Source organism: Ostrea edulis, chromosome 2 (genome assembly GCF_947568905.1).
Source record: "Ostrea edulis chromosome 2, xbOstEdul1.1, whole genome shotgun sequence".
NCBI classification, from domain to species: Eukaryota; Metazoa; Mollusca; class Bivalvia; order Ostreida; family Ostreidae; genus Ostrea; species Ostrea edulis.
The window spans coordinates 93,373,295-93,399,466 of NC_079165.1; the positions used below are offsets into that span (position 1 = coordinate 93,373,295).

A 26,172-nucleotide genomic window follows, 5' to 3' on the forward strand; every position below is an offset into this window, starting at 1 on the left:
TGCAACGGACCAGACCGGGATTCGAACCCAGGCCCCTGAATCTCTAGTCAGGTGCTCTACCAACTTAGCTATCTGGCCACCAGCGATTGAACCCGAATGACCGCTACATTCCTCCCTCCTTAGATGTCTTCACACTTGAAAACATCAACCCAGGATCTTTATCTCCTGGCAGGCATTTTTACCTGTCAGTTCCATGGGCTGGTCTACGGCATCAAATTTTGTACAGGAGAGAGAGAGAATCTATGGCTGGACCGGGAATCGAACCCAGGACCCCTGCATTACTAGTCAGGTGCTATAACCACTGAGTTACCCAGGCTAATATCTACAGTCCGTATAGCCCAAATTACTACATTCCTCCCCTCCTTAATTTGTCTTTGCCATCGAAGACACACAATACAGATTCTTTTCGCCCCTGGCAGGAGTTTCACCTTCAAATCCAAGGGTTGTCAACAGCACCAATTGTAGTATATAGGAGTGAGAAGATAATTTGTGGCTGGACCGGGAATCGAACCCGGGATTCCTGCATTACTAGTCAGGTGCTCTAACCACTGAGCTACACAGACCAATTTCCACGGTCCGTATAGCCCCAACTACTACATTCCTCTCTCCTTAATTTGTCTTCATCCTTGAGGACACAACCAAGATTCTTTTGCCCCTGGCAGGACTTTCACCTGCGAGTCCAGGGGTGGTCAATGGCACAAAATGTAATAGGAAGGGAGGAAATGCAAAGGACCAAACCGGAATTCGAACCTGACCCCCCCCCCCCTGAATCTCTAGTTAGGTGCTCTACCAACTGAGCTATCTAGCCACCAGTGATCGAACCAGGCTGACCAGTACAATATAATCAAGTAAAGAAAAACGAAATTTGGATGACATTTTTTTTTATGTATTTTTCATTGCATTTTACACGTCATGAATCTTATGTCTGCACGGGAAGACTTATGACAAGTGATGAATTACTTTTGTTAAATTTCGCTGAGGCATTGGAATCATCAATGAGATAGGGAAAAGAAACGTTCAGATGATAACGATTGTCTACTGCCAACTCGATGTCGTCCTGAAATGAGAAAATGGCAATACATCAGTATACAACTCTTGTGTAGCATTAAAGTGATGATACAAGACTTAATTCTTATTAAAATTTAGAGATATGAATGAACAATTTCTACCATTACAAGTAACACGATATGATAGGTAGGATTCTCCCATGTGAGATTTTAACCTTGAGAGATTGACCTATCTTGCAGTAACTTAAGCGTCCTTCATTAAGACCTCAAACTAAAATTCTATACATGTACTGTATTTATTTTTATATTTAGTTACATATAACGGTAATGATTTATTAAGTAATTCTGTTTCATCTAACATTTTCAAAATTAATCTATGTACTTCTTGTAAGTAATGGGAGAAAATTAATTGTGAGGTATGTTGGATATAGAAGAATTTTAACCCTCGGAATGAATGTTTTGGTCTTGTATGTGGCAAGTCTTGTCACTGATCGAAATAATGAAGCCCTAGCCTCAGTTGAGATTTTCCCATCCTTCATTGCCGCAGTTGTGTTAAGTAGGGCCATAGAAATATGTCATGAAAAATCATTAATAAACAAATCAATTTGTGACAGATTCTGTAAACACAACCCTTTTATACAAAAACAATATGTATATATCATTAAGTGCATATTGACCTCTTATACATTTTTCACCAGACCGACATCAACTCTGTATCACGTGATCAAATATCAAGATAAAAATGTATCGTGTATGTATAAATCGTTGAATTGGCACGATATCCAGATATCAATGCAAGTTGAAGTTAATATAACTTCAAAGCATATTAATTTCTTAATTTGAAAAGTGCTGAGAGCAAGTTTATTGTGACTTGTAACATGTCTAATTTTTGCATTGAATATGCAAGATGCAGCGATTTTTGCACATACGAAGTTGAATCTAGCCTGAAAAACATTTTTTCTGTTGAAGCCAGAACTTGCTCCCCTAACTTTACTTTGGCACATAAGTTCACATGTCACATAAATCAAAAATCTTTCACTTGAAAACCTCGGGGTGTCGTGCCAATGATGAAATTTTTATGTACGGAAACCCTGTTTATGCAAATGAGTCCATTGTGAAAGTAACTATACGTGTAGATTAGGGGCGATATCAAGATCACAATATAATATGGATATTACTTTAGCATGTATGCTATATAAAGAAGAAATTAAAACTTTTTCAATATCAAAGAGAATTAATATAACCCATTTGGCAGAAACTTTTACGCGATTGCAGTTTACCGTTTGACAGCGGTGGTAAATAGCAAAACAATATTTTGACATTTCCAACCACAAAAGGACTGTAGATATGTATACGTCATGACCTTCGTCATGACGTATTTTTCATTGTGACGTCGTGCAATGTGCCAGTGCGGTAAAGTATATTTATGTACAGCATTGCATGGTATTAAAAATTTTATGGGGAAAGCCTTAACTCAACCGCATGGTGCCCTCAATTAATTCTTACATAATGTATTCTGCTTTCTCAAGCATTGTGCAATACATATTAAAAAAGGAATTGATACATAATAATGATTTAAAGACAATAATATACAGAGACTTGTCATGGAATTTCAAAATACAATAACATGGTGTATATTAATGTTCACTTTTAAAATAAAGCAACTACACTTGTGTATGTGAAGATACAAACTTTGATTATCCCCTCACAATTCATTGTGCTTGTTATAGTAACAGGATCATTTGTGTGTAGGTGATCAGTGTGTGTGTAACACTGAGCTTATAGTAAGACACTGTACAGCTAGGCCACCTTTTTTGCTCAAATGATTTCATACTTTACATTTAGCTTTGTTATCAAGAGAGGAAGAGCCCTATAATTGATTTTGGGATCAAAGGTCAAGGTCACTGTAGGACTTCACAGTTAGACACTCAGTGTAAGGCCTTGCAGAGCTGTTGTTGCTTCTTACCTCTGAAATATCGAGTTCACATTCTGATACTTTGTTCACACCTTGTAGTTTAATGGTAAGAATCAGCTCTTCCAAATTCTCTTCTTTATATTTTTCTTCCAAACTGTATGTAGGAGTTTTAACCTCTGAGCTTTGTCTCTGATTGGTTGAACTCACTTCCTCGATTAGATTCTGTTTCTTTGGTTGTTCTTTGCCAAGTCCTGGTATTTGAATATTTGGAGCATGCTTTTCTTGTGTATTGTCCTCTGTTGATAAGTTTGCTAACTTGTTCATTAACGAGTCCTTTGCACCAGATCCCTGTAAACCAAATGTTTTCTCCAGATCTGAAAGCTGTCCATCAAATTCCTCATCTGAATTTTGGTGCTTCCCCTGGAGTGCCTTTTGTAAAACTTGGAGGTTGCCCTTAACTCGGGTTGTGGATGGTAGAATTGAGAAACTCCTTGATAAGGTGATCTTGTGTTGATTATGTATGTAGTCGATGGCTAAGTTGATTAGAGAACTGCGATCTGATAAATTGATACAATCAATTCCGAATTCCTCCAAAATTTTGGGACTAAATGCAACTCCAGAATATGAAAAGTCTCCTGAAAATTGTTATAAGCAGAAATTGATTGATTGATGATTGATGTCTAAATTATTCACTTGAGATTTAGGGGTAGACAGATGGTTACCCTTTCCAAACTCTCTTCCTCCACTTAACAGTCCCCACCTCATACCTCTCCTCTATACCCAACTACCTTCTCCTGTCTACCTACCCTCCCATACAAGAAATGGTGACAAGCAAGGGCACTCTAATAATGAATCAAATATTCCATTATAGTCTCTCCTTGACAGTATCAACCTAAGCTTTCAAGATCTATTTCCAAATTTCATCAAAATATGGAAAATACAGATGCATGGAGATCAGGTACAGAATGAGAAGACCCTGCATGCACAATCCATGCAGTAACTCATTAAGAATCGTGTACTTCTTTTAAAGATATATCCGGTAATGATTGGAATTATATAAACTGCTAGGTCAATTTAAAAATTTATAAATCTTTTCAGGAATTAATAAGATCTCCAAATATGCTATTTACCCCCATTTTTCATTTTCTGCAAACCTAATATGTACTAATTAACTATATGCAAATAGAATATTTTCTTGTGTCATTTTCTCAGGATACATGTTTTTATCAGATTTGTATATTGTGTTTGTGTTGTGTATCAGTAAATTAAGAAATATATCTCAAATGAAATATTTTATCTATATTTAAAAATATCTACCGTTATATTAGATGTGAACCAGAGACTAATCTGAAAGCAATCTCTTCATCATACTACATGTAAAAATCTATTGTGACAGCCATGCAGAGGTTGATTTATTGATGAGAAGATTATGAATTTAGAAACCTGTCTGATACAGCCTATAAGAAACTGAGAACTACTTCAGTCAAAAATTCACATCATACTTTTTCATATTTCTGAAAGTAAATGCATGGTACATTGATATTTCAAGATTCAGGATTTTAATAAATTGTATACATGTATATGCATGGAGTCTTAGGGATTGAAATTTATACTGAATAGAAAGTTTAGACTTATCTTGTTCCCAAGCATATGGTTTCCTACATAGTAAGATTCAATATAGAGTCAAAGACTGGAAAATAGAAAACTTAAAAAAGTTAATTTGGTAACTTGTATGTATATCATAGGCAGTCTAAAAAAATTATGTATATTTTTGTGGCATCGATTTATTTTCTGCTTTTTTTTTTTTAAATATCGCTGTTGATATTTGTGATTATATCTAAGCTGTTTGGTAGGCAAGTTGCCATAGGGAAGTGACTTTGTTCATATGTGCATTCCATGAAAACAATGAAAATTAAACCCACCCACTGCTACCCTGATATATTTGTCCCACCTACTCCCATCCTGATAAATTCAACCTATCCCGATAAATTCAACCCACCACGATAAATTCAACCCACCATGATAAATTTAACTCATCCAAATAAATTCAACCCATCATGATATATTAGAGATACAGTAATTAGTAGTACATGAGTGCATTCATAGATACATTATATACATTAATTATCTGTGCAAGTTTAAACCAAAAACATATATGGTTTTTTTTTTTTGGGGGGGGGGATTCCAACCTAGATGCCACATACTGTCACTAACTGCATTTATTATATTAGCTCCATAGAACTTCACCAAGATGAGCTATAAATGCTAGAAAATCTATTTTATGTAATATGGTTTCTGGCCTGGATTTCTTGAAATAAACTTAATTTAAGTTGAAATTTGGACAAGTTTATGTCTGAGATTTTACTCAAATTTTGACTGCTCAAATAAAAGAAAACACTAAACTTAAAGTTTGAGATTTTGTTGTTGTTGAGAAATCCAAGTCAGAACTTGTGAATCCCTCCGCCATTCTTTATCAAGTATGCATATATGTTATGTATACAGTGAAGACCTTTGGTGAACTGTCTCATACCATTTTCATCCTTGTCTTGTAAGACTTGCGTTCCAATAACAGGAATCGCTTCCTCTGGAGTCTTTGGATCTGGGACTTTGTTCCAGGAACAAAAGTTAATGAAGTACTTTCTTTTCGTACTCTACAGTAATAAGGAAGATATATCAGCAAGGTAAACTCTAGTAAGATAATTAAGCAACCCTTAATAAGTCATAATATGTATCACATAAAGTCAAAGAACTTTACATGTCCCTAAGAAAACTGCTAACATGGGGTGCTAGCAAAGGCAGGTACACTATGCTCTTCTTCTAGTCAACATTGGTTGAATTTTAAAGTATTCTAAGTATATACAGTAGTATTTTGATATTTGCACCCAGAAATAAAATCTCATTTAAACAAAAGTTTTTCACTTATATTTATTTGATATGAATAAACTGTCGTTTACCTGTTGAAAACGATGCACAGTATACATGTATATGCTGAGTATGTTCTGTTGAGAACTTTTACATCTAATATACTTTTTGATGTAAATAGAAGTTTGTTGTAATACAGATTTCATCCAAAATATGAGTCTGCTGGGGTTAAATTGCAAACAGATCAATTATAGAGAGTGTACCTGGAATTTTTTATATATTTTGGTTTTTATTCAGAAATGACAACAATTTTTCTGCCTAATTATGGATGTTTTAAGTTTCAAAGGCACTATTTGCAAGTAAATATTATATGAATTAACCCAAAATTAGGAATAAGTAAGAGTGAATTTAATTTCTGGGGACTGGTAAAGTCTACCTAACTTTAATACAAAGTTAATTAAATCTATAAATTGGGGAAATACAATGTCATTTACAATGTAAAGTTCTTACTGTGATCATCGTCATTACACACATATGAGGTTCTGCTGGTTTCATGTATTCTTTACCCTCTTTCATATGTTTATCAATAAATTTTCTGTAAGCCTGTGGAAAAAAAATCATACCAGCATTCTTTAATATATACAGATTAAAGTGCATGCAAATTTGTCCCAAATCCATATATTTTTATTTCAATAGACATCCTTGAATTATTTTTATTCATGATATAAATTGAAATACCCCATGGTCATTTTCTGCCATTTCATCTAACATTGTCCATATGTTCTGAGCCTGCTTCATCATAGAATCTCTGTCTACACCTTCCGGAAAAGACATCGTTGTAATAAATGTGTTATCAGTTGAGAATGAATGTTTAGGTGACTGGGTGAGTTGCAATCGATGTTGTTCCTGATGCAAGTTTCAACAATCCCACAATGTCTCACTTTGATGATAGTCTGGCAATATCTATAACTGAAGATTAACAAACTTAATCTTGAGAGGAATTTCGGTCGTTGTAAATGATCCAAAATTTCACAATCTTCATTTCATATATGTCCGAAAAACATATTTCTTAACATAATATTACAATACAAACACTTACATGTAATTTTCTTCTTTCTTCTTACCGTGAAATAATTCAAATTTGGGGTTTTGTGAAAATTGCGTGTTTCATCGCGTCCATAACGATCCTCATTAAATTTTGTATCTCGAGCCCGATCTTTTTTCGCTCGACCCTTCGCGTTTTGTTCAACACATCATCACACGTAAGTTTTCATTTTGTGCAACGCTGCACATGTTTTTGTCTTTGTGATGTCATTGACGTCATGTTGTTTATTCGACGTTATTGGTTGAAACATACACCGGTAAGCTTTGTATTATTTCTATATATTTAATCTTAAGACTGAATTTGGTGCATGCCAGTCAAGAAATCCCCCCTATCTGAATAATGTGTAAATTCTTGCCTTCAAAAGAATCCCATTACAGACTAATTCATACTCATAGTAGCTATCGCTTATATCTTAATTGCAGTAACTCATTTATATCGGTTTCCCTACACCTTTGATGTTAGAAGGGATTTCTTGGCATGAGTAATAGGTTCCCCACCTCCAGAACTGGTCCAGGACACTGTCAGTATGTCTCCAGCCTCTACTTGCTATTTGAGAAGTAGACAATAGAGATCTAAGTATGGAGATGTCCGAACTGCATTAAACGAGAAAATTAGAATCACTCACTCTTGTGGCTCTCCACTAAACCAAAAGAAAACCGCCTATCCCGAGAAGTCAGGGGGAAACACGAATTTAACATTTGGCATTCAGACAGCGCTCATTCAGAAGTGTACGTTACAAGAAGGGAGAAAATGCTACGGACCAGACCGGAATTCGAACTCCCGCCCCTGAATCTCTAGTCAGGTGCTCTATACGAACCGAACTAACTGGCCAACGGCGATCAAACCTGACTGACCGCTATACACACTATACACTCCTCCCTCCTTAAATTGTCTTCGTCCTCGAAGACACAACCCAGATTCTTTTGCCCCCTGTCAAGACTTTCACCTGCAAATTCAGGGGTGGTCTACGGCACCTAATGTAACAGAGGGAGGGAGAAAATGCAACGGACCAGACCAGGATTCGAACCCCCGCCCCCTGCATCTTTAGTCAGGTGCTCTACCAACTGAGCTAACTGGTCACCTGACTGACCGCTACACTCTTCCCTCCTAAACTGTCTTCGTCCTCGAAGACACAACCCATGCAAGATTTTTATCCCCGAGTAGGCGTCAGTTCCACGCAGGGGCTGGTCAACGGTACCAAATATAACAGCAATTCTAAGGGAGGAAATGCAACGGACCAGACCGAGATTCGAACCCGGGCCCGCCGAAGCCCTACCATCTGAGCTATCTGACCACCGGCCATCGAAACCGGCTGATCGCTACATGTGTATCAAAGCAGCGTCAGAAAGCTACTGGTTCAGACGACATCAAAGAGTTTTTTCTTTTATTGTGTTTCGGTGTGTGCAAAAACTAGTTACGTGTAATTGAGCTATTTCCACTGAATACTTTCGTCGCTAATCAATACTGTATACATGTATCAGGTTTTTTCCCCACGTGTATCTAATTTCCACTTTGTTCGTGAAAATTTTCGAACCGCGGAAAATAAGGTAGCGTAAATTTCAAGTTTTCCGTGTTTGAGGTCATATCCGAAAGACCCGTGATTCTCGCTTCTAAATGCCGAGCGTTTGGCTACCTCCCGGTTAGGAAGCCTTCGCTCTACCACTGAAGTACTGCGACCGGTCACTGTTTATGTCATCTCATTCTATAGAAAGAAACTCGTAATAATTACGACTCTTATCTCGTTATTACGACTATTTATCTCCTTATTACGACTTTCTAAAGTCGTAATTACGACATTTCATCTCGTTATTACGACTTCTAATCTCGTTAAATTACGACTTTTCATCTCTTTATTACTTTTTATCTCGTAATAACGATTTTTGTTAAACTTTCAATTGGACTTCACTAGGTTTTCATAAGGTAGTAAGTTCATGTTACTGATATAAAGTATGACTGATACGCCATTCAAATTCATTGTTACAAACAAAATTGAGTTTATATTGTGTGTCATTATACTGTCTGTTAGACGTCCCTGTGATAATTAATCACTCACATTGAGACGAGTCACCGGCTATATAGGCGCGAGGCACCACAAATGTAGACCTAGCAGAATCAAAAATTGAGACGAGTCACCGGCTATATAGGCGCGAGGCACCACAAATGTAGTCCTAGCAGAATAAAAAATAATACGTTGTTTATCATTTCAACCAAATATCGGCTTTGAAGTTGGATCAGTGTCCGATTTTGAAATGTTTAGGTTGCTGTGGCTGCATGCAATACACCCTCTCTTTTAAATATGGAAGACCACGAGGACGGTTTTTTTTTTTCGTGCCAGAGGGATTGTGATCCCCAACACGGGCCACCATTTTACGTCTCATCCGACGGACCATAAACATAATTGTGTTTTTAAAATACTACAATGTTACTCCGCAAAAACGTAAAGGTATCAAAACATGTTAAATCCTATTCGAAATGTCGCTTTTGTGCTAACATTGTAAAACTGTATGGATCTGTAGTTCTTCAAAAAGTTTTTTTCATTAATTTAATAGCTTTCGGTTCAGTGAAGCTCTTCAGTACACAGGTAATGATTTCATGTACATTAAATATTTAAAGTTAACACATCCAAATTCGCTTTACCGAGGATTTATATTCTATATGATTGGATTAATTGCTCAGCAACAATATTGTAATGACCCGCTACCAATCCCAACCAGGCTTTTCAAAGCTACCAAGTAGGTATCACAAGTCAAGTATTCGACCTTTCATAGATTTTGTTGTTGTAATTCTGATGAAAAACGTAAACAAGATTCATATTATATTCTCTCTCATTAAGATACGTCATTAGTAAAGAAATATTAATCTTAATCACTTCTGTGGGTTTTTTTTACAGGAGCCAAATTAGACCTATACCACATATGTACAATTAATAAATAATATGTAAGAGTGTGTTTAGGGTTGCTTTTAGTTTAAAATCACTTCCCGTTCTGTCAGTATAATTATAACTTGATGCTTAATATTCTAAACCAACTTTATCACTTAAACTCGCTCGTGAAATAAAAAGGGGAAAAAGGTGATGGTTCCAAAGTCATAATTCGTATTCTACAAGAAGCAATTTATAAATGTATTGAAATAGTTGACGTTACCCTAATTCTTTTCTGTATATATTTTAGTTATTTCACATACCTGCATCCCTATTACTGTTACCTGTTACTAATATTATACATTTATTGCATGATAGTGAGGAAGATATGAAGATTTATTCGCCCAAGAAAAATCATATGCCCGAGGGGAATATGATTTTTCTTGGGTGAAGAAATCTTCTTTTCTCCCGAAGTCATGCAATAAATTGTTTATTATACCGAAACAAAGCAAGATTACAAAAATGCATTTGAAATTGGAGTCCGCTCATCTATACATTATATTCAGCTGAGATTGTCCTAACGGTGACACCGCGCCGTCAACGTATTAGACGGTACAAACAACGAAATACAGTGATATGATAACCAGTTTTTGTATTTCCATTCTCCTTGAATGCTGATTTACATGCTTTTTTTTTGTATCAACCAAACCTGGCGATTTTTATTGATAAAGTGTGTATCAGAGACCCACATATTATGTGCCTTTCGAAATTATGAAAGTACAATGACTCGAACTTATTGTGACGTCACTATCAACTTCGTCTACCTTGATGTTAAATTTACGGAAAGTGTACGAGGCTGCCCAAGGAGTAAATATGATGGGGAGATATGAAGTTTTGTCATCCCTAGCACGTGACTGTCTAGACCAATCAGATTATGCGTTGCATAGAATTCTCATACTGAGGTACAGTGTATAATAATACTAATTATTCCCTTCTATTAAAATCCAAATAAATAAAAAATATTTAAAATATTTAATTTTGATTTACTTACTATTTTTTAAATTTATTATTTTTCACTTTTTATCTAGTTTTAATATAAGTTGCTTCTTTATTTCATTATGATTTACGACATCCATACCTCCCATACGGAACATATGTACGTTACTACAACACACTTCAACTTCACTATGTTGGTGCATTTGAGAGGTGATGTAGGGTGAGACTGGATCGCAATGAGATGGATAGTATAATGGCTGATAATACAGTCACCATTCGGTTAACAATATATAGTTAACCAATCCTACCAATATCAAACAAAATGTATTGAAATAGTTGACGGGATGTTAAGAGTATAAATATAGTATTGTATTCGGAGCAGCAGTCACACCTCATTGGATAATGCTAATGGACGTCCAACAGATAACGAATTTATCTATCCATTCGTCTCCGTTCCTTCAAGTTGCGTTTCTTGTCCGTTTCTCTTCGGGCAACGCGTTCCTTGTCCAGCGAAAAGTTTTGAGTATGAACAAAACTTGAAACGGACATGCATGCAGCGGGTCAACTGAAGATGTTATTAACACCAACCGCATGTTTACGGATAAAAAACGCATAAAACTGATGAATAACGGTTGTCAAACGGCTATCCACGGGACCAGTACATGTCTGTTCGCCTAACGTTGAAAGAGCGTTATATCAATACCTTATCGTTATTCAGATGATCTTGATCATCAAGACGCATCGACTCGTTCGAGAAGTCTGATAAAGACAAGCGTCTGGGTGATCGATATTATTATTCAGACGCTATTGCTTGCAATCGGGAATCTCCAGATTTGAACCAGGGACCTATATACTTTTAGTATAGAGGTCCCTGATTTGAACAGACAGAGAGTTTCTACCTGTGAATCTTTCCCAGCATTGTCAATGATAGAGGGAGCAGATGGGCCCATGACGGGTCTTGTAGCTTTTCCCCGTGCCCAGCCCTTCCAAACATTTGTAGACTTTCCTTTTGAAGGTATCAAGGATACCGAAGGTCAGCAAGGGTGATGACTAAAATGATTTAACCACCCGTTTTGTCAGTCACGTGACCGGTACAAATCCGTTCGTCTATGTGTAACGTTGAAAGTTTTTCATGCGTCCTACGTTCGTTGAACCAGGTACTTGTCCGTCATTCAGACGTTAATCGACCGTTAACTTGCCGGTACATGTCAAGTAATTGTGCCGTTATCATGCTAGCTGTAGAACTGTAGCTCTTTGAAAACAATATATGTTCCGTCACAATATTTTTTCAGAGAGCTACAGTTCTGCAGCTATTATCATGCGTTTTATACTTTTCATACACCGATCATAGGAGCCCCGAACCGCGGCGGGAACGACTTTCATTAACAGATACCAACGGACAGCATTATGTCACTGTTATATTTATCCGTGCGACGTCCGTTTATTCTATCCGGTAAAGATTGACTGCTCCTTTACTTCCACAAGGTTAAAACAAAACTGTTTAAAGTAATAAACCATTTCAATAAACACGGCGTATACTTTTGAAGATTATTGTTACACATTCGTTGACCCAGTTTTGGGATTTTAAAAGTTCTTAAAACTTCGAAGACAAAAAGTCGCAAAAGGTCGTTAAAAACTTTTAAGCATAATCCACTTAAAAAGAAAAATATTCAACCAGGAAATTATACCAGCAAAATATATTGGACGGATTGCTCCTTTATTCATTAAAACTGCGTTATACTTCGACTGTTTGTCTTGCTTTTTTAACCAAGAAGAAAAGATAAGATTATGTTTTTTGTTTGCGCTCAGTGTGAAATGAATAGGTAATACATTTAAATAACGTGTCTTGTTTTGTCACTTGGATAACTCACAATCTCTTTGGAAGCAGACACTCTCAGCGACATATTGCATTAGCCACGGGACCTTATAACTGCCAAACAGGTACTACACTATTATTACTCTCTCTCTCTCTCTCTCTCTCTCTCTCTCTCTCTCTCCCGTAGTTCTCGTAAAGGTGTCTGATAGCACGGATTGGGAAAGGTAGGTTGCTTAGTGGGAATGCATGATCTACAAATGTATCAATTGGATCACGCGCTCGTCTTTTTCCGTAACCGGTAAGAAGACTCGGACGTGGATCGGCGCAAGAATTGCATCAAATCGATGCATTTCTTCGTCGGAAGCGCGCCCGTGGATGAGAGTTAAAAGGCCAGAACCGAATCCCTGAATAATATGTCATTTATATTTTCACCACAGATTAAGTTTTGATATCATTATAACGTCTTATTCACTCTAATACATAACATGTAAGTGGAAATTGATAGTGGTACAATACCTTAGATGTGTATAGTATCTTAGATGCATTTGAAAGTTCACGTTTCATAGTGTAACGTACGACTGTGACGTCAAAGTTACGTTTATGTATACGTAACAACCAACTCTGATGACGTCGATCCACATACGAGGTTCATTTGCGGTTACCGAAATAGCCGAGTAGTTACGATTGCAAATGTATGTGAAAATCATATTCTGCTATTTCATTTTTCGAAAAATACATAAGGGTATGAACTGACGCTGAAGCGTTGTACATGTACATGTAGCTTATGTTCTCATGTATTTTCAAAACTTAAAATTTCTTATACTTTGATATTTGTAGGAATTCCCAGTCGTTAAAATAGTTGTACAAAGATTCTTCTTGGCACATTGATTTTGACTACGAATAACTCCGTTTACCTCATCAAGATATAAGTCTCACAGCGGGTGTGACCAGTCGACAGGGGATGCTTACTCCTCCTAGGCACCTGATCTCACCTCTGGTATATTCAGGGGTTCGTGTTTTGCCCAACTCTCTATTTTGTACTGCTTATACATGTAGGAGTTATGAGATCGGTCGCTGTTCTTCAGCTTTGTTAAAAGTTTTAGTACATTTGTACGTTCATGAGGAAATGGCTACCGGTATCATTACAATTTGTAAAGACGTTAAAGGCAAAAGCATGGTAAGTATAATATACATTGTATATATATATATATATTATTACTACAGTAACTTGATCCGAAGAGTCGGATCACGTCGAGTTGACAGGCGCGGATCATCAGATCACACGAGACGCGAAGCGTCGAGTTTGATCTGATGATCCACCCCTGTCAACGAGACGTGATCCAACTCTTCGGATCAAGTTACTGTAGTAATGATAAATTTATTATATACCCCCTATGTATTTTAAATCCACATTTATATGATACTAAATGTAATCCAAATTATCAAAAAATACAGACATACAGTGAAATAATGTTTTGTGTACGCAGTTTCGTTTGTGACGCAGTCAATTTTTTCCACAAATAACGTTGCGTTGATGCATTGTGACGGCATCAGTTTCAGAGGATACTGATACGGAATCAGAAAACCACAGTGTGGTGATCCGGAAAACCGGATCACACGTTGTGAAATCCACAGTATCAAAGAACGATACATTGATGGGTATATAATAAAACGATATATATATTCACTGTATATATATATTATTACGACAGAGTCGGATCACGTCGAGTTGACGCAAAGCGTCGAGTTTGATCTGATGATCCGCTCCTGTCAACGAGACGTGATCCAACTCTTCAGATCAAGTTACAGTAGTAATGATATTATATAACCCCTTTTGCATTTTAAATCAACATTTATAAGATACTGAATGCAATCCAAATTATCAAAAATACAGATATACAGTGAAATTATGTTTTGTGTACGCAGTTTTGTTTGTGACGCGGTCAATATTTTCCACACGAAACGTTGTGTTAATGCATTGTGACGGCATCAGTTTCAGAGGATACTGATACGGAATCAGAAAACCACAGAGTGTGATCCGGAAAACCGGATCACACGCTGTGAAATCCACAGTATCAAACAACAATACATTGATGGGTATATAATAAATTAAGTTATCAACTTCCATATTTTTCAGTGGGAATGGAGAGTCGTATTGCCATCGTTCAAACTCCCACACAGGAATTTCACAAAAGAAATGGTTTTGCGGATAAGAAGTGTGATCTAGGCGATAAACCGCCCAGTCTTCAGTACTGCCGGAAGTACACATCTTCACTTCCGTCGGACTGTAAGCCGTGGAAAATAGCTGACATGACTTTACTTTCCGCGGGGTATTTTGCTATCCTAGATTCTGCTAATTTAAGACTTAAGATTTTTACTCCAGATTTCGTTCACATTACCACTAAAATAGTTCCAGACGACTCACACAGTGTGGCAAGTTTACACGGTAACAAGATTTACGTGATGGACAAAACGTCCGTGCAGTATTACCTGTTCAACGACGGAAGAGTAAGTTTGGAGGACAAATTCCAACTGACTGGGATGCATTACGATATCAGCAGTGCTGGAGCTGTGTTATGTCTGACAAAATTAACGACCCTGGTCTTGAAAAATGACGAGTTTGAAACTCTAGAAACTATAAATTTCAAAGCAAGAATGGGTTATTCGCCTGGTGCTGTTATGTATGATAAAGACGGAAATTTACTATTTTACAACTGTGATTCAAACTCTATCGACTGTTGGAATAAATTTCAGGAGGAAAAATGGCACGTAGATGAAGTGCATTCTTGTATTAGTATTCACAGTTATCAACTTGGCTGGATAGTTGTTGGATTCAAGGAAGTGATTTTTGGCGATATGCGAGGAAAGATATGTGTACGGCAAATTAAGGAACCGGAAATTGAAGATTATAGATGTTCAGTTATAGACTGTGAACGAAAAAAGCTATTTGTGGCTGATAAGAGTATTATATATGAATATGAACTGGGCGTAGAAAATTTACTGAACTGCAATAATCATGTTGAATAATGTTTTTGCATTTTCTTTGCTATTATTACTCCATATTGGTATGGGTCAGAATAACAAGGAATCACAACAAAAATCAGTAACACAATTCAAAAGATTTAGCAATTTATTTTAAAACAGTAAAATATATCAATTAAAATACTAACTTATACTGGTCAAAGTTCATAAAGCAATGTCCGCTATTTGTTCACCGCTGAGCTGAATTCACATACTATATAACGTTATCGAAATATGTCGTTTAGTCTAGTCCCCAGTAATGGAATATCCATTGTAATTTTACAGAAGAGTGCTTTTTACCAGAAAATATTACAATCTATATTTATACTAAATCACAATATTCTAGAAAGTTCTGTTCAATAGGGTTCTTATGAAATCTGTTGAGATTTTTAGAGACTCAAAATTAGGTCACATGTGCCAATAAACAATGATTGATTGGATATTGTTTAACGTCCCTCTCAAGAATCTTTCACTCATATAGAGACGTGAAAATAATGATTGAGTAATGGGTCCAGCACACACGTTCACACGAAAATATAATTTCTTGACTGAATGTATTGCTCTTTAACCGTCTGGCTACTAAACTTGCACAACCGAAAGAGCCACATTTTGATACCGAAATGTGTGTGTACACCACAAGCACTTGTTTCTGTATATAAGTTATGACGTCTGTATACTAATAATAACACGTGTTATTATTAGTATACAGACGTCATAACTTATATACAGAAACAAGTGCCTGTGGTGTACACATATATACCAGGTATTCAAGAAATAAATTTCATGTTTGAAAATGCATTATGATATGAACTGCGACTCTTCATGCCTGTGTGAAGCGGTGCAATTCATTATAGGATTAAACATTCTGTTTGAAGAATTTATCAATGTGTAAACTCAGGACATTTTACTCACAAATTGAATAAAAGTGCAAAGCATACCAACAATATTTTCTACACTTTTAGGATTTATTGATGTATAAACTCTTGTTCAGCTTTATTTTTGTCCAATCAAAACAATTGTAATGAATAACATTGGAATTATACCCTCATGTATTTTTAAACATGAAATTTATTTCTTATACATGTATTTGCATTCTTCCTTCATTTCTATCAGAATTTCTAGCTGTTAAAAAGACGCTTCAGTCAATATTTATAAAGTAGTTCTGTATTCATACACTCATTGCATATACAACTGCAGCGCGTTTATGAGGAAATGTCTATCATTACAATTTGTAAAGATGCCAAAGGCAAAAATCAATGGAAATTGCTGTCGTCCTCTGATCGAATGTAAAAACCAAAACTGCATATATATTAATACATGTGCGTTTCTATAGAGTGTATAATTCAATAATTATTGTAATGGACATAATAAATGCTAATTTCATCCATTAATTATAGATAAAAAAAAAATAAAAGAAAAAAAAATAAAATCATGATAAAGTACGCGCTAATGATATCTTCTTGTATTCGATCAATTTTGGATGTCTAGTTTTTAATCTTTATTGACATTAAATGAACATACTTTTATGGATAAACATAACATTATATACAATCTACAAGCCCATGAGAGGCTTAGTAACCTGAGCAAATACAATGAGAAAAATACATAATTGACAGTATTAAAGGGACTGGTACGGTTTTAAAAAAAAAATTATTTTTGTCATTTTTGCATTTGATGTTGAACATCAATACTTTAGCCTTAACTCGTGTTATGTAAATAAGGCTTGAACCTTCTTTATGTTTACAAACAAACTAGTGAAATGTTAATTTTGTAATTTAAAAATTCCTAATTTTGCAGACATCAATTTAACTTTAAAATTGCACATATATACATTGTATTCTTACCTAAAGAATACTTGAAATGTGATATATACCATAAACTTGGATAATCAACCATATATTTTCAAAACTGTGTTTGTAAACATTACAACATATCTCAATCTTTGTTTACACAATAGATGGTAAACTCTCTATAATGTGCTCCTGTCATAATGTATACCTTTGGTTTTCTTGATAAGTAAATTTTTACCATTAAAAGTGAAAAACAAACTTCTTGAAAAAATCACGAATCGATCCCTTTATAACAAGTAATATTCTTTAAACATACAATTATACATCTTGTGATTTATGAACAATAGAAGCTTTGGAAAAAGAAATGTCACAGTGGGTGTTTATAAGTTTATATATAAATTTGTGTGTGTCAAATAATGCTCGTGTATAAATGTATTGCTCATAGATTTGAACCCTCTATCACCATAATATTTATAATCTTACTTAATCTTAAGAAGTTCTGGTAAAATTAAAAATTGGTTGGTTCACGAAACATCTTTAAGGGGCGGTTATGTCATAATGCATGCAGGTGAAATATTTTCAATTCAGATACTATTTTCAAAATTTCACTCCATTTATGAACTCCTGATATGTATTTACAAAACGTAAGAGGGGTCTCTGACAAAGCGAGTTTTTGGGGATATCCATTATCAAAGCATTATATCTTTGTAACCTTGTGCATACTCCACCCACCCCCACCCCCTTAAGACTTATACAAAAGAACAGGGTTAACGGTATTTCTAATTGACACAAGTTTTACTTCAATATGTATGATTCAAGATGACCAATTTTAATTTTTTGTAGATTGCCTTCAGATAGTCCTTTTCTCAAACCATTCAGATCTGGATACACAATTTAAGCGACATGTACTGGATACATGATTAATATCGAATTGTTTTGAAATCCAAAATTGAATATCAGATTTTCAAAACATGTGATTTGAGTTACAAAACATGCACTTCCTTATAAAATAAAAATGCACTTCCTCATCACATGCTATTGGAGTCTGGCGTTGAAAACTTCCCTGTGCACGATTTATGCAGGTTTATCCAGTATTGATATAGTGACCTGTAAATATTTATGTATACATGTATATTTGAAAATCATAATCCCGGTTTCTTTTCACATATATCATTTCACATTAGTGAACATACATTCGTGTATGGATTGATTGTAATTGATGAATTTTGTTCTGTATGAGTATGCATACGTTATTGCAAGTTTATATATTAGTTGTCTTGTTCGAGAAAGATTCTCAGCTAGACAGATAATAAAAGCCCCATATTTTCACTATATCCTTGGAAGGGGCATGATCTCTCATATGACAAACAGACAGACAATGGATAAAAGCCGAACTGACAAAGTGCAATACTAATGTAGAAATTACCGGAACTGACAAAGAGCAATACTAATGTAGAAATTACCTGAACTGTCATCGACTTTGTCATACACATTTCCTGACTCCGAATTCTCCACATCAGAATGTTGGGAGCTATAAACAGTATCAAAGAATTAGTTTTTATCTCAATAGGTTTAAGACATTGCAGTCTTGTAAACATTTTCAGAAAATTGGTCAGACATTGTACATCACTTATCTCACCTTAAGGCTGCTTCCTGGTGACCACTGCCTATAAAATAATTCTGATTTCCGTTAGAATTTCTTCCTTTACGAAAGATTTTTTTTAGACTTTTTAGAACTACAGTATATATATAATGTAGAACGGACAAGAATTGCAGTGTGCAGAAATGAGAAGACGGGAATCTTACGATCTGGTTTTGTCGTTATGTCCTGGTACTGGTGGTTATCGGCCCTAGTAACGTTCTCCAAAACATAATCTTGATTTTGACTGGAAAAAAAGATTATACATGCATATCGAGTGTATGTACTGTTCTTGCCCTAAGTTACTGTTTTCATATATGTTCATGGACTCAAAAGGTTTGTGAATTTATCCAAACATATTTACACTGCCATGCCTTTATGCTTCCGATATCCTTACCAATTGAAATGATAACCATTTCCTCATGAATTTGAACGATGTACGCATCAATGCAAGGTGAAGATAACGAACAGTGATCAATTTCATAACTCCTACAAGCAATACAAAATAGATAGTTGGGCAAACACGGACCCCTGGACACACCAGAGGTGGGATCAGGTGCCTAGGAGGAGTAAGCATCTCCTGTTGACCGGTCACACCCGCCGTGAGCCCCATATCCTGATCAGGTAAACAGAGTTATCCGCAGTCAAAATCAGTGTGCCGAGAACGGTTTAACAATCGGTATGAAACACGTCAGACAGCATTTGACCCAATGCGAGGTCGTATTGACGAACTAGATCGTTATAACGACCATAGAATTTGCGAAATGCTGACTTCAATCGAGGCTGTTGAAATCCCTGTACCATCAACTTGTTTGTCAGTTGCTTACCTCGATTTAAAAACTGACTATACCCAGAACAAGCTCTTGCATATCGAATCAGTTGAGATATATAAACACCATATGCAGGTGATAATGGAATATTGCTACATAAATGTGGGAAGTTGACGATGGAGAAGCTGAAATCATCCCGTTTGTCATACAGTTGAGTTGTTAGTTTGCCGTTAATGTCTACTTTCAATAAAATATCTAAGTATGAAGCAGAAGTGGACGACTCTGTGGTGTCCTTTATTTCGAGCTCACAGGGATATATCAAATCGACATATGAATAAAAGCTATCATTGTTAATAGACAAAACGTCATCGATATATCTAAAAGTCGAATTGAAGGTCACAGCGAGATATTTTTTCTTCTCACGTAGAAGTTTTTGAATAAATTCTGCTTCATATGAATATAAAAACAGGTAAGCTAACAAAGGAGCACAATTCGTGCCCATGGGAATTCCAACAGACTGTTGGAAGACCTGATCACCAAAGACCACAAAGATATTGTCAATGAGGAACTCTAGCATATTTTTTATTTCAACTTCAGAGTACTTGTGCGTGGAATCAGAGTGGTGTTTAACAAAGTAAGTTTTTGAATGACTGATCACTAGATATGAATATTTCCGTTTTCCGTTTTTGTTGAAGAAGCAACTGTCTATGATGTCAAAAAGTCTAGTCTTTAATTTATCGTGAGGAATGGTCGTGTATAGTGTTGAAAAGTCATAGGTTTTAATGCTATTGATTTGGGAAAAATTCTGTGATTTCAAGTTTACTAAAAGTTCTTTAGAATTGTTTAGAATCCACATTTGATTGACAACACTTCTGGCATATATAGTCGCACAGTAAGTTTGAAGTTTCTCCTTCACAGCTGTTAACATTTTCGTGAGGAGCAAAGATAGGGGTTTGGTAGAGCACTTACTGGATCCAGCAATGTATCTTTGTTTGTAAGGGTTTTTATGTAGTTTAGGAATCCAGTATAGGTACGGTAACTCATATTCATTCGACCCATTGACTGGAATATTAAATGTGTCTAAAACTGAAGCATGGTTTTGAAGAATTTCGTCTTTTGAAAGGGCAGTTGGAGTATAAGTATGATTACCAAAAGTGGAATTAATGCCAAGTTCGTTTAAAATACAGTTGTAATAATGAGCCTTACAAACAAAGACAATGTTGTTACTAGCTTTGTCAGCTGGAACCAAAACATATTCCTCATGTAACCTATCTAATTCTTTTATCACTTCTGGTTTACTAAACACAGAAGGATAGATGGTACGTACTTTTGTTTTCATGTGTCTAATCTTCATAAATGTAGTACGATTATTTTAATGGCTGGGAATATTCCAACAGAAATGAAAGTAAAACATAAAATATTTCTTAAATACACTCAGTTGTGTTGATGCATAATTTTGTGGAAAGCTACTGCATATTTTACATTTTCTTGATCACCTGATTTCGTACAACTACGAAAACGACCAAAAGTTGTATTCATTTACAATTGATAAAACAACAGTCTGACGCTTAAAAGTCGATAAAGATTATGTAATACTTACTCCAATTCCCTACAGCATATGATGCCTGGAAGAGAACAAAACTGTATATGAACGATGTTTCATATATCAGACACAAAGCAAATACTGTTCGCAAATGAAAGAAACTGGATAATTTTTTAGGGAATGTAAGAAAATGAAGAAGAAGAAAAACATGCTGTATTTGATTACGAACATATATATTTAATTATAATTTTCAATATTTAAAAAAATGTATTTGGAGTGAATGACCTTACAATAAACTGGAAAATTACAGTATGTAAAGTTGGTCGTTAAGTCGCAAGTTTATTTTTTAATTTTTTTTTTTAATAACGCGCCCCAGTTTCGTATTGCATCACACTTTCATATATGGATGAAAGGAAGCGTAATTAACTGGCATAATATTAACATGAAATATCTTGATATTCATTGAATTCCTTACGTTTCTGTCGAAGAACTTTAGTTATAATAATGAATGACACTAATCCTATACAGATCAAAAGAACAAATCCAAACAGAGATCCCAAAACCGGAACAAGGGAGTCAGTCTCTGTAAGAAAATAAAATGGTGAAAGATAAAACACACAGGAAACGTTTACATGAGATATCTTTAAACATACTTAAAAGTTAGTCTGAAACTTCCAAGAGATCCATAAAAATCGGAGTACTCTATCATATCAAAATGATTTTCCTTAGTTTACTGAATGAGATAAAAAATTAAAAACTACACCAATAAAAAATATATCACTCTAAATTTCTTTTACCTTCTTTATCTTAAGAATGTTAAACATAGGTGTCACCTTGATTTAAGCCTTTGATTTGACAATTGTCTGTAGCAGGAAGAGATTCCCCGTGTGTATTTGTGGCAATGAGAGTAAATGTGTAGAGACCACTTTCCAAATTTGGAATGATGACACTGTTTCCTGAGATGAGAGAGGTGATGAGGTTAGGTCTAGAGGTTGTTATGTATGACACAACAAAAGTTTGTCTAGCTCCCCCATCAGAACCAGGACTCCAACTGACAAAAGCTGTTCCTGCTACTGAACAAATAACTGACAGACTTCGTGGTGTGTCCGGTCTTCCTGGAAAAATGGTACTCTTTCTCTCTCTCTCATTTTGTAATAGTAAAAACGGCAAAATTTAATCAGTTGGATTCCCTGATAATCTATTTTATAGAATTAACTACAAATGGTTAATTATTTACCCTCTGGTTGAACAAGAAAAGTTGTAATGAAAGATCCTTGATCATTGCTAGCATTTGCCGTGTAATATCCGAACTGCTCCAGCTGGAGGGATTCCTTCGTGACCAGGACTGAAGATATTGACGTGTTCATTGTTGTAGTGATTGCTGTGTTCCAGAAATCATCATTAATGGCTGTTTCTGGCGCGGTACTGGTTTTCCGGAAGGTCCACTGGATAGAAGGTAGTGGGTAAGCCAGAAACCTCGCCGAAATATGAAGGTTTTCTGTTGAAAACTGTTGAAAGTAAAGACCATTAAGAGATCTCGGCATACCTGTAAAATAAGTAGCTCTGTACACATGTATCGCACGTGCAATACTTCTACTGCCATTCAATGGCGGCATTCTTACTGTGAAAACAATTTATACGTCGATTTTTAACTCGGTAATAGCTTGATTACACGTACACTTTACAAGGAATTCTAGGGGAGCAGATTTAGTGATACCAACAATATTTTCTGCAGAACAACCATAGACGGCTGTTTGGAGACACCGAGCTGACGATTCCGTGAAGTTTAAGGAGAGCACGTTGTATCCTCGGCTGATAACCTCGCTGGTGTTCAGATTGTGTATGGTGATATTTGCTGGCCTGGGGCTGTGAACGGAGCAGAGCATACTGAATGGATCCGATTCAGTAACAGTCTGCTCGCCAAGAACTGTAAATCTCTCTATTTCAGGTATATCTAAAACAAATTAAGTAAAAAGTTATATCGTTATTTAGAAATACTTGTCTATAACTTCATTTTCCCCTCTTATTTATAATTTTGTAACAGAGATTGTACATTGTATTTATGATTGATGCTCACGATCTAATAACGTGGTACCGGTATTTTCGTTTTGAATACATACACATGTACACGATGTGCCTACATCAAATAAAATGATTATCTATAACTTGATAGTATACTAAACTGTATGATATACAAATACCTACACAGTACCTCAACGGTAACAGTCGCGGGTACCGATGTCCCTACAGAGTTGCTGGCTATACACTGGTAACTCCCCTGATCCGATTTCCGTACAGTTCTCATTATAACGGTCTGATTTGTGCTGATCTGACTGCCGTCTTTAGTCCATCGGTACATCAATCCCGTGGTAGGGTTCGAGTCATACACAGAACACTCCAGTTGTACATTGGTCTTGCCCAGCTCAACCACTACATTTGTGGAAGGTGTAATGATGACCTCCGGAGTATCTGAGAAGGTGAAATATCAGCATACAAGTAGATATCACTGAGATAGAGAGCAGTACAAGATTTAACATACAAAACGTGCAGGCGTACTAGAATTGCCTTATTTTCTATGAAAGATTTCTCATATCTAACAAATACTAATTTCAGATTCATATCAAATTATATCATAGTAAACCGTTTTTGAAACAGTTTACGATTCCTGTTTATTGTATATCGCAAAATGCATGTGATTTCTAACAATAAGGGAAAAACACACTTGTAAATCAACCATTTCGACCATTTTAACTTTAAATAGATGTACCACATGCTTCCTTTCGTTTTAAATTGTACTATTTATATGATACTGTACATGTACAGTCATAAGGATCACAAGTGCCATTACTACATCATGTAAAATCCATTTTCTTTTTTAGAATTTTTTTAATATATTACATAACACATCCAATGTTTTCTCATCACTTGGGTCTGATGACATCCCCTTCTCCTCCGTGGCTATGCATTGAACCCTTTTCCCTTTATCTTGTTTGAGGACCTTGTTAATCGTTAGTATTCTGCCCCCTTGTCCGCTGATCGTAAAGCGAGGGTCGGTGATATTGGCATCATTCACAGTCCATGAATATGTAATAAGGAGTCCTGTTGTCGGTGTTGATGTGGAAGTAGATGAACAGGTCAGGTTATGAACAGTGCTGGAAACAATCAGGCCGTGAGTATTTATGGTTGGTTTCAGTGGCGGGTCTAAATGCAAAACATATACATGTATATGATATTGATGTCGAAAAAAGTTGTTATCTAATGCCTGTGGAAATCACAACATGAATAGTGGTTCGTTATTTGGATATACCTAACTCAATTAAAATAGTACATAAGCAGAACATCTTACTCATGACAAACAGTGTAGTAGTCGTAATGTCTGAGCTCGTCCCTAGCCTGACATAGTAGACTCCGGCATCACTCTCATTGACAGCGGCAGTGAAACAAATGTCGGCACGTTTCACGGGTACGTTCACTTCGCACGTTATCCTTCCTCTGTAGGCTATAGCAAAGACGATGATTGGATCAGCATCGGGAATTCCAATGATACTGCACACTGTTAGTGTTGTGTTGAACGAAATAAATATTGTAAAATCTGAGGGTATGTTGCTAGAAATGGAAATGTTGAGGCACCCTGGGGTATTCTGGATGATGTAAGCCGGTGTCTGTAACTGAACTGAAGTTCTAATAAAATGACATAAACATATTTATTTCATAATCATTCAAAAAATAGTTTAAGATATAGAAGGTATACTTACCACCATTAAGACTGATCAGTTGAAGGGTGAGAATTCTGAATAGAATCTTTCTGTTCCACTCCATTCCTACATTCGATTTAACTTCCTTGTTCATATATCGTTTAAAAAACATTATCTTATACGAATGCCAATAATTGTCATATTTACATAATCAGTTCATAAATATCCTTTGATGGTGGACTGGTGTCTTCTAGAAGATTTTTATGTGGTTAACTGTTAATTATCCTGTTAAACACATTTTCCAATGACACACCAAGACCTGCAAAATAGCGGAGTGGATATAACCGATTGACTATGGCGTGTAAAACGTTGCTATATTCGATAATGTTATGATGTATGTTCAATATCTCGTGATGTATATTCTATATCTTGTGATGTATGTTCTATATCTTGTGATGTATGTTCAATATCTTGTGATGTATGTTCAATATCTTGTGATGTATGTTCTATATCTTGTGATGTATGTTCTATATCTTGTGATGTATGTTCTATATCTTGTGATGTATGTTCAATATCTTATGATGTATGTTCTATATCTTGTGATGTATGTTCAATATCTTGTGATGTATGTTCAATATCTTGTGATGTATATTCTATATCTTGTGATGTATGTTCAATATCTTGTGATGTATGTTCAATATCTTGTGATGTATGTTCAATATCTTGTGATGTATATTCAATATCTTGTGATGTATGTTCAATATCTTGTGATGTATGTTCAATATCTTGTGATGTATATTCAATATCTTGTGATGTATGTTCAATATCTTGTGATGTATGTTCAATATCTTGTGATGTATATTCTATATCTTGTGATGTATGTTCAATATCTTGTGATGTATATTCTATATTTTGTGATGTATATTCTATATCTTGTGATGTATGTTCAATATCTTGTGATGTATATTCTATATTTTGTGATGTATGTTCTATATTTTGTGATGTATATTCTATATCTTGTGATGTATGTTCTATATTTTGTGATGTATATTCTATACCTTGTGATGTATGTTCTATATCTTGTGATGTATATTATATAATCTTGTGATCTATATTCTATATCTTGTGGTGTATATTCGATAATCTTGTGATG

At 35.5% G+C, this 26,172-nt stretch overlaps 3 protein-coding genes across 7 annotated transcripts; 1 reads left to right on the forward strand and 2 right to left on the reverse strand.

Annotated features, from left to right (window-relative positions):
* Positions 1-864: 864 nt before the first annotated feature.
* LOC125682509 (PIH1 domain-containing protein 2-like) lies at positions 865-8,256 on the reverse strand. 3 transcript variants are annotated; one of them, XM_048923136.2, is made up of 6 exons: positions 6,909-8,256; positions 6,523-6,753; positions 6,295-6,387; positions 5,453-5,573; positions 2,974-3,557; positions 865-1,057 (listed from the first exon to the last, which is right to left on the reverse strand). In XM_048923136.2, exons 2-6 carry the CDS (start codon positions 6,616-6,618, stop codon positions 920-922), a joined length of 1,032 nt encoding a protein of 343 aa, XP_048779093.2. In that variant the 5' UTR covers positions 6,619-6,753; positions 6,909-8,256; the 3' UTR covers positions 865-919. The 3 variants fall into 3 exon arrangements, with proteins under 3 accessions (XP_048779093.2, XP_048779094.2, XP_048779092.2); XM_048923137.2 differs by having other exon boundaries at positions 6,523-6,747; positions 6,884-8,256; XM_048923135.2 differs by having other exon boundaries at positions 6,884-8,256.
* A 632-nt stretch (positions 8,257-8,888) lies between these two features.
* LOC125682510 (uncharacterized) lies at positions 8,889-15,601 on the forward strand. The gene is made up of 2 exons (XM_048923138.2): positions 8,889-12,686; positions 14,699-15,601. Exon 2 carries the CDS (start codon positions 14,704-14,706, stop codon positions 15,586-15,588), a length of 885 nt encoding a protein of 294 aa, XP_048779095.1. The 5' UTR covers positions 8,889-12,686; positions 14,699-14,703; the 3' UTR covers positions 15,589-15,601.
* A 76-nt stretch (positions 15,602-15,677) lies between these two features.
* LOC125682505 (B-cell receptor CD22-like) lies at positions 15,678-25,150 on the reverse strand. 3 transcript variants are annotated; one of them, XM_056155544.1, is made up of 13 exons: positions 25,080-25,150; positions 24,671-24,997; positions 24,223-24,525; positions 23,530-23,793; positions 23,046-23,278; positions 22,562-22,832; positions 22,158-22,439; positions 21,800-21,907; positions 21,382-21,406; positions 19,179-19,258; positions 19,012-19,039; positions 18,836-18,903; positions 15,678-18,479 (listed from the first exon to the last, which is right to left on the reverse strand). In XM_056155544.1, the coding sequence occupies exons 1-13, from the start codon at positions 25,141-25,143 to the stop codon at positions 18,457-18,459; spliced, it is 2,076 nt and encodes a 691-aa protein (XP_056011519.1). In that variant the 5' UTR covers positions 25,144-25,150; the 3' UTR covers positions 15,678-18,456. The 3 variants fall into 3 exon arrangements, with proteins under 3 accessions (XP_056011519.1, XP_056011520.1, XP_056011518.1); XM_056155545.1 differs by having other exon boundaries at positions 22,158-22,280; positions 22,562-22,870; positions 23,003-23,278; XM_056155543.1 differs by having other exon boundaries at positions 22,562-22,870; positions 23,003-23,278.
* Between the last annotated feature and the right edge of the window lie 1,022 nt (positions 25,151-26,172).

What these genes read in the sequence shown, in the direction of transcription:
- LOC125682509 (XM_048923136.2), bottom strand. Translation starts at nt 6,618, where the DNA reads ATGTCTTTTCCGGAAGGTGTAGACAGAGATTCTATGATGAAGCAGGCT. An exon ending in GTGTAATGACGATGATCACA is followed by an intron (nt 5,574 to 6,294) that starts GTAAGAACTTTA and finishes TTATTACTGTAG; the next exon opens with AGTACGAAAAGAAAGTACTT. An exon ending in GTGAACTCGATATTTCAGAG is followed by an intron (nt 1,058 to 2,973) that starts GTAAGAAGCAAC and finishes TTCTCATTTCAG; the next exon opens with GACGACATCGAGTTGGCAGT.
- LOC125682510 (XM_048923138.2), top strand. Translation starts at nt 14,704, where the DNA reads ATGGAGAGTCGTATTGCCATCGTTCAAACTCCCACACAGGAATTTCAC.
- LOC125682505 (XM_056155543.1), bottom strand. Translation starts at nt 25,143, where the DNA reads ATGGAGTGGAACAGAAAGATTCTATTCAGAATTCTCACCCTTCAACTG. An exon ending in GAAAACATTGGATGTGTTAT is followed by an intron (nt 23,794 to 24,222) that starts GTAATATATTAA and finishes TCACCTTCTCAG; the next exon opens with ATACTCCGGAGGTCATCATT. An exon ending in CCTAGAATTCCTTGTAAAGT is followed by an intron (nt 22,871 to 23,002) that starts GTACGTGTAATC and finishes CTTATTTTACAG; the next exon opens with GTATGCCGAGATCTCTTAAT.